The following is an 8,574-nucleotide window of genomic DNA, read 5'->3' as shown; positions in this document are numbered from 1 at the left end:
CTCTTCATTTTACCACTTCTGCCTTTTATAGTTCAGCCAAATTTAGCGCTGTTTTGACCTATGATTAGTATGTGCAGATATATCACTTAAATTATTCAATATAATTATACTACACCTTATAATTTCCAGGATACCATAATTGTACATGCTGCTTCGTTTCCGACTGTCACTCATCTTGTCTGCTATTCACTCTCTCTTTCTCTCTTCCTCTCCCTCCTGCTCTGTACCTGTAGACCGTCAACGCGTCGCGCATTCCCGCCCCTTGATGGTATGATCCTTGTCTGTCATCACGTGATTGGTCGCACGGACGTCATTAACACAACATTCAGTCACAGTCAGTGCATTGAGTACCGTGGCGCGGAGAAAATTGTCCTATCATTCTGCCTTGAATTAATTGAAAACGGCTCACGGACGGGAGCAGGATCCCATCGTTCACTTAAAAGTGCCGGCTCAAATAGCCGACTCGTTTGCGATCGAAACATCATTACAGAGAACGCACATCTGATCAGTATGCACAGCAGAAATAGTGTCATCATTAATGCATTACAGTGGGTTGAAGAGTAATAAATCAATTATCTGAGAGAGACAGGGAACAAGTGTAGAGACCTCAGAACTGGACTGATATGATCCACTTTCTTGGTGTTAGTGAGGACTGTCTCCCTGTCTCTCAGAGAATTGATTTCAAAATACTCCTGCTGGTTTATAAAGCACTAAATGGTTTAGGGCCAACATACATTTCTGATCATCTGCTATGTTCTGAACCATCCAGACATCACAGGTCTTCTGGATCAGGTCGGCTTAGTGTCCCCCAGAGTCAGAACTAAACATGCAGAAGCAGCGTTCAGTTTTTATGCCCCAAATATTTGGAACAAGCTCCCAGAAACCTGCAGGACCAACTCCAACTCTGAGTTCTTTTAAATCAAAGCTCAAAACTTTCCTGTTTGCTGCTGCCTTTTATTAAACCAGATAATGATCTTATACTGCACTAGAGCTTTTACTCTTGTGTGTTATATTCTATTTTAGCTTCTATCCTAGCTTTTATTTTTAGTTTGTTTTTATTTTCTAATCTTTAATGTTTTTATAACTGTTTTAATTATGTTTTAATGTTCTTTTGCACTTTGTCTTAATGTTATTGAATGTTTATGTAAAGCACTTTGAATTGCCCTGTTGCTGAAATGTGCTATTCAAATAAAGCTGCCTTGCCTTACACACTCTTGTACAGTAGGTGGCGGTATGCAGCTTAAAGTTGGTTGCGATCCGCCAGAGAGAGAAGAAGAAGAAGAAGAACAGAGACACGCACACACACTCACGCACGCACGCACGCAAACACCTACCACGTCATCATGTTGCTGAGCAACGACTTTTACAAGCCGCAAAGAAACCGACTGTTGGTAAGAAAGCAGCTCTCTTAATTAACAACTTTAAGTTTATTAAACATGTTTCTTGACTAACTAACTGTTTGTCTCGCATGACATGTGAGAGACAAGGTTAATTACTGTGTTTCTTAGCAGCTACAGCTAAATGATATCACAATTCATACACGTGTGCTTCACGTTAAAGTGAAGACACCTGTTAGCTAACGAGCTAGCAGAGCTAACAGTTAGGTTTTTTTATTTTTTGTTTTTTATTGAAGATAATTAATTTACAAACATTAAGGCATTGTAATCTAAACCCAAAACATACAAGGCACGATTGGATAGGGAAGATAACTTAAATTATAAAAAATAATAATATAATAACAAAAATAAAAGGGTAGAAAATAATTAAAGGAACAAAAGAAAATAGTGTGTTTGGTATTAACATGAAGGGCATTAAGAGTGACTTGATATTGAACAATCTAATCAATTTAATTTCCAGGTAACGTTACAGTATTGCGTCACGTTTTCTGATGGCCTGTGTCAGAAATGGTGACCTATGATCTTTGTCTCTGCTGACCCATGATAGATCTTTTTAGTGTTATGCAATTTTTTAAAATAGGTGAGAGAACATCAAAGATTTTATTAAAATGTTTAGTTGGTTCATTTTTTTTCTTCTTATTTTTTTTTTTTTCGGTTTGTCAATCGATACAAATATTTAATCATGATTAATAAGATAAGTTAAGATATTCCTTTATTAGTCCTGCAGTGGGGACATTTGCAGTGTACAGCAGCAAAGGGGATAGTGCAAAAAACAAGATGCATCAGCTAACACAGTAAAGAAAAAGAGCTAAACAAAGTGTAACAATATGAACCATTTAAATAGAAGGAAGTATAAAAATAGGAGCAGTATATATAGTATTGACAATAAACAGACTGTTAACAAAATTGCACAAGTGGAAAATGATATTGCACAGTATGAATAACACCTGAGTAGTACTGATAGACAGTTGGTGTACTGTAAAGTGCATTTCTTGTCAGTTTTTGGTGTGTATGTGGTCTACAATAGCGCTCCTTCACACACTTCGGGTGGAGCAGCCTGTCGCTGAAGGAGCTCTCCAGTGCTGAGATGGTGTCCTGAACGGGGTGGGAGTCATTATAATAATCACATTGTTTATACTTAATTGCGATTAATCACATATTTTTTTTAATCTGTTTTATAGATATGCTTTGTTTTTCATTGTGACAGTATGAGTTTATTAATTTAGTGATCTTTGATATTGTGTACATACAGATGCATGAGATTTGGATTTGTGTCTTACAATCTGTAAGTTAAGGCCCTTTGACATGGTGCACATGGAGTAGCCTAAATGTGCTGGAAATAGTTGCTTCAAAATGATTTCCATGTACTGCAACTCAGGTTACAGACAGATCCTTTGGTTATTTCTATAAAGTTTCCCACCACGAAAGGACAAGAAGTTGGTAAGCGAGTTTGAATATATCATGGAGATGTGAGTCCTGCATTTGAGAAGAGCCACTCTGATATCGGCTCTGCCCATTATGGAAAGTAGATTAATTATGTGTGGAGGGGGAGACTAGCCCAGACCCACTTTCAGAAGGCTCTGTGACATTGGCCTGTTTATATGAATCTAGTCTACAGTCATAAATACCCAGAGACTGTGGCTGTGGTCAACCAACACCTGTCCCAGTTTATATCATGTAAAAGTTTATCTAAATACCATCACCAGCTAAAGGTTACATGTTCACTATTGCCAGAACTACAGCTCCACAATTAATCTAAATTTGATCAAAATGTAAATTTTCAAATAGCAGGAGGCGCAGTATTTATTAAGGACGAAATATGTTTTGAAATACCATTTAAAATTAAATATCTTCATGCTGCAGAGACGTTTGGACTTAAGAAAACAACTTTGTCTGGTACAGATTCCCGCAAAAATCTCACCATAATCATTTTAATAAAAATGTTTTTCAATGAAAATGAGAATAATAATGTAAAAATGATCATTCCCTCTTAATATCGCTTATCATATCACAATTGAAATAGCAGTCAAACATAATTGCAATTAAATATTTTTTCAAAATCGTTCAGCCCTAGCCAGCACTTGTGCACTGTTGTGAACTACATGATAAGCATTTATTTATACTGTCAAAGAACGATAACTGGGTGTGAAGAAATGCAAATATCTGTGTGTGGTTTTTATGGGCCTTATCGCAGAACACAAGCTGCTGCGATACATAAACACTAAAGGGGTCAATAAGCATGGCCATGTAATGTAACTGTTGCCATGTGTGACATTGCTAATTTGAAAATGGCTGAATCTGTTTTATTGCAGGTGAATTCAGGACAAAATCAATCTTGGAGCGAATAAAATATTGTAAATGTTGCATTTCAGCAACGAAAAAATTTGGCATTTTCTGTGTGTTTTTAAATGACATGCAAATTAATTGCCTTAAAAAAATGCCCTCTATGTAAAAGGGCCTTTAGACAGGTTGGTTTTCAAGTATCCTCAGTTGAAGCAGAGTTAATGGTCATGTAAAGTGAGTGTTTTACTGCTACAGCAGAGACTGTGCACTATCTTAAATACATTCTCAATATCCATATTATCATGAACTGTTAAGAAAAATACGTATGTATGATCCGCAATGTCACAGTCCACAAGAGGGTCAACATTTTGGATTTAGACACTGTCACTGAAACATAATCCATTTGCTTGATAATCTAGTCGAGTTGGCATCATTCAGGTGCAACAGCATCCTGTAGAGGGTAACCAGCTTTATTATTAGCTTTATTTCCTACAGACTTACAAATTACTAACTGCAGTTATCTTTCTACAGAGTCCAGTACAGCATGAGCCACGCGCTTGGCAGGGCTTCATCAGACAAGCAATTAAAAACTACAGATAGAAACTGTTTCTCAGTGAACAGATTCACTGCAGACTGCAAATGTTTAAACCATTATAGTAAGACAGATAGGAAGCACAAAATGAAACGCCTGAGGAGCCGCAAGGAGAGGAGTCAGATGAGAGGTGGTGGGAAAGAAGCCTCAAAGACCATATCACATCATCATCATCACTGCCGTCACCAAAGCAGTAAAGACATGACACATGTCCAGAACTGCTGTCATTATCCTTCAAGGAGAGATACACCGTTTCCAAATGTCATTCCTGCTGCACAAGAGCCCAGCATAATCACGGACAGTCGCCTGATAGGACACCATGGCCTGTTCAACCATGAGGTGAAGTCTATCGACATTGAACGCTTGCTAAGCGAGCAGAGGAAAGTGGAGAAAAGTGGACAACAAGACAAGAACAATGGTACTTCACATCCATCTTCAACATCTCACATTCCGTCTCCACTCTCCACTAATGATTTATTGGGTGCTGATACTGATGAGGTTCTGCCATTTGAAACAAAAGCAGCCCACGATGATTCCCGGAAGAAAGAGAAGGAAATCAGTAAGGGATCAGATATTACACCGGGGCAGAGACCGCAACAACTACTTGATCTTTCATCTGAAAGTTTTAAAAGCATCTCCTCATCTAGACACCGCTCCAATGTAGTGATAATCAAGAGCAAGAATACCGTCATGTCTGAAAAGGGCAGAGAGTCACAGCTGACTCCCACTGTAGTCAGAAAGAATGTAAAGACATTAAACAGGAAGGTAAAGGCACACATGATTTCTGCTCTGGAGCACACCCCAACGAAGCAGGAGTCTCCCGTCCACCAAACACAAGCTCATGGTCTCAGCCCAAGCCCAATCCAGCTCTCCAGCTCACACACTGCAGACAGCTTTGACAAACGGCACAGGAGACAAGATCCCGGCTGTGTGTCGAAGTCCGTCAGTGCAGTGGCAGCCGGTTTGTGTGGCTGTCTGCAGTTCCCGCTTCTGAGGAGGAGAAACCTGGTGGCAGAGAGCAGGGAGGTGCTGTTGAAAGCTCTACGGCAGAGGCATGGACCCCGGCTTCAGGAGAACCTCCTGGAGGTGCGGCGATGCCTCAGCTTTGGTGCTGATCCCGCAAAAAAAGTCCAAGATCAGAAGCCAACCGTGATCGATCCAGGTAGGCACTGAAATACAAGACAACTCGGACTCTCAGTGTAAAAATAAAATATGGTGATGTGTTAAAGATTATGGTTGTTTTTAAGTGATAACTCTTTTTATATATACTTTATTGCAATGTTTCTTTCCTCATCTTCCAGACAACTGTTTACTTCAAAGTTCGTTAGTTCATTGCACATTTTTATACTTTTTTTACAGAAGTTAAATGAATAAATAACAGAAAATAACGTAGAGACACAAAACTCAATCAAAATAAAGGGGGTGTAGGAAAAGCGGGTATTGGGATTAAGATGGGGGAGGCGTACCTGTTTATCACAAATCTTGCACTAGGTTATTTTACTCAATGTTACTGTATGTTTTATCATGTGTCTGTATAATCACACAATTCTTATATTGAGATATGGTGGTTCAGTCCTCATCTAGAAATGAGTAACATTATTTACATGGTAAAAACCTGATTTTTTTACTATTTGATATATTGGTATAGATAACATCTTTTTACCTCAAAATTGATAAAACTGTTTTGATAGTTATCCATCTTCAAAAGCTGCCCTGTGGAGTTATCTTGTAAACAAATTTTATATTTCCATTCAATGTTATTTACCAAAACAGTGTATCCTTGAGGCCCGGCAAAGGCATTGAATGCATTTCTTTCCTCCTAAAACATTTACAAAGCTGTTTTTTTTTTTCACATTTTAAAACGTTTATTGTTTACATCACTGTTTACTAGTTTTCAGTCTTCTTCTTCGTTGCCCTTGTTGGCGCATTACTATATTTCTTTGCACGTCAAGTCAATTTTATTTATATAGCCCAATATCACAAATTGCACGTTATCACCGCCAACTGTCAATCATTCAGAATAGCAGGAATGTGTATTGCATGTCCTGCATGCTCTGCATCTTTCAAAGTTACTGTCTTTTAGTACTAAATTCCCTCTTTGTGTGTCCATGGACAGTGTTTCGCTGTTAATCTTCAGTGGAGGGATAATATCAAAAAGGGAATTTTGTGCTAAAAATACTATAACTTTGGAAGATACCCACTTGCTTTGTCTAACTCTAACTCCTATTAACTTAAGACATTTTTTCCCAGAACAAGGACTGTGGATTTTGTCCCCATCATTTACATTGAAAGTACATGAGGGTGGCATCTCTTAATGGCCAGTAAGACCAGGAGGGGGGATTACAGCAAGGAAAACCTGTGTCATTGTTCATGTGGGCACCTCACTATTGTTTTAAGACTTTATTATTATGAACCCGTCCTTAAAGTGGCCTTTGTTTGGAGTTCAATCGATAGTAAATGTCTTGTGTTAAAACAGCAGTACATATTATAGTTTGTGGGCAGTTTTTCAGTTGTGTCTCCTCCTTTTTAGATACATACACAACAGCGTGTCAAGCCGATACTGCCAGCCAGCCATGTTTTGACAACCAGAAAACCACATCTTTCAGAATGATGGGAAGTAGACATTTTAACTGGAAGTCCAGGCCACAGCCACACCGAAACCTGGAACAGGTAAGTTCACTCTGTCCCTCTCGTATTCATTTCACATATAGTCCAGCTGTTATTCTTCCTTTAGTAAGCCTCAGATAATTTAAGATTCCATTACAATGCTTTCTGGTTTTCATGTAAAGACTGCTGAATGGTTAACAAGCCCTGTGGAGACTTCCGTCAGCTTTTTGGATGATATCCTCAGACCTACTTGCGCCCCTCAGTTCTGCATGGAGTTTGAGCCCCCTGAAGGTACAACCAGTGATCATTTGTTCTCTCCCAACTCATGCTGGGGAGAAAAAGCCTCAGCATCTCAGCCCTGGGAAGACAGTTTCAACAGGCTAAAGAGCAACAAGGCTATGTTTGATTCATTCGAAAACAGCTTTATGAACCACACCAGAGCAGTTCCAGAGAGGAGTAGTGCGTCTCAATACGGTGGCAGCAACATCCAGCCTTTCTTTCCTTATCAAACACAGCTGCCAGATAGACGTTCAGCAGAGCCAATGCTCTTTCCCCAGGAGAAAGACCCATTTGAAACTGACAGATACTCTTTTGCTCCCTCCTTCTCTGCCCAAATTCACCATCCTTTCAGCTTCCAGTCTTTCAGCCAATTCAGTCATCCTTCAGTTTGCCCTCCCCTCAGGTCCCACCACACTGACATGATACATTACCCACCATCTCACATGCTTGAAAGAGACCCAGCAGCTCCCCTTTCTTCTTTCCTGAGCCCTGAGCACTGGTCCTTCCCTCCTATGAGACTGTACTAATGTGTGGTGAAGCTCTACATAGAGACATGACTGTGAACATTTCGTTGGCTAACTAAAATAGCAATGCTCTCTTAATTCATACCATCAAGTCTTTTTTGTTCACAGTCAACAAACATATACATTGTGTGCTCATATTTGATTAAAAACACAGTATTAAATGTAATAGCAATAGCTGACATTACCTCTTTTTTCTTTCGTCCCATTTATGCTGAGATAAAGAAATGCATAATTATGTATTGTTTGCATCGTTGGAGCATTTTTTAATATGCAGAACTGTACACATTTCATCTTTAACACAGGTGTTATAATGGGACATTGTTACAGACCAAGAATTTTAGCCAAGAATGTGCTATTGTGAAAGCTATTTGATATTTTGTTGTGTATGTGGGCTACATTTAAATGCAATGAAACACACATTTGTACAATTGTGCAATAATAAAATAGACATGCAATGTCAGGTATTGTATTGTATTGTATTGTATTGATAATTTCTGACAGTTACATATGCACAATGGTGCATACGCACACTGTATCATGTTTCAGTTTGTTTGGGACCAGAGCCATGGCGGAGAGAAAAAAGGGCACTCAAAAACGTGGCACTACTACTAATAAACCTGAGGGTAAGCCCCCAGTTTTTCCCCTGATAATGCTGCATTGTGAACAACAAATCAGTGTTGAAATCGGCAGGAGGAAAGCTAGTAATAACCTGTTAGAAGTTGGTGGGCAGCACAGTCCTACTTGGCTAAATAACGGAGCTACTAACGTTAACAGAGGTTCCATTGAGTTACATTTTGATACAGTCAAACTCTGTTCAGTAAAAAATGAGTATTGGGCAAAGGTCAATTTTAACTTTATCATGATGTGTTCAAATGTAATCTCGTAAAATGTA

The 8,574-nt window shown here is 38.9% G+C and overlaps 1 protein-coding gene across 1 annotated transcript; it reads left to right on the top strand.

The window, feature by feature from the left end:
* The first annotated feature begins 1,297 nt into the window (after window positions 1–1,297).
* On the top strand, window positions 1,298–8,142 carry prr19 (proline rich 19). The gene is made up of 4 exons (XM_074653168.1): window positions 1,298–1,391; window positions 4,212–5,434; window positions 6,803–6,942; window positions 7,062–8,142. Exons 2-4 carry the CDS (start codon window positions 4,225–4,227, stop codon window positions 7,683–7,685), a joined length of 1,974 nt encoding a protein of 657 aa, XP_074509269.1. The 5' UTR covers window positions 1,298–1,391; window positions 4,212–4,224; the 3' UTR covers window positions 7,686–8,142.
* The last annotated feature ends 432 nt before the right edge of the window (window positions 8,143–8,574 follow it).

The sequence above is a fragment of the Sebastes fasciatus genome, chromosome 12 (genome assembly GCF_043250625.1).
Source record: "Sebastes fasciatus isolate fSebFas1 chromosome 12, fSebFas1.pri, whole genome shotgun sequence".
Classification (NCBI taxonomy): Eukaryota; Metazoa; Chordata; class Actinopteri; order Perciformes; family Sebastidae; genus Sebastes; species Sebastes fasciatus.
Note: the sequence above shows the minus strand (reverse complement) of the source record. Positions and strands in the feature narration are given on the sequence as shown.

Excerpts from the sequence above, each read along its gene's own strand:
- prr19 (XM_074653168.1), top strand. The coding sequence starts at position 4,225 with ATGAGCCACGCGCTTGGCAGGGCTTCATCAGACAAGCAATTAAAAACT. Across the intron at positions 5,435-6,802 it reads GCCAACCGTGATCGATCCAG|ATACATACACAACAGCGTGT; the intron begins GTAGGCACTGAA and ends CCTCCTTTTTAG. Across the intron at positions 6,943-7,061 it reads CACACCGAAACCTGGAACAG|ACTGCTGAATGGTTAACAAG; the intron begins GTAAGTTCACTC and ends TTTCATGTAAAG.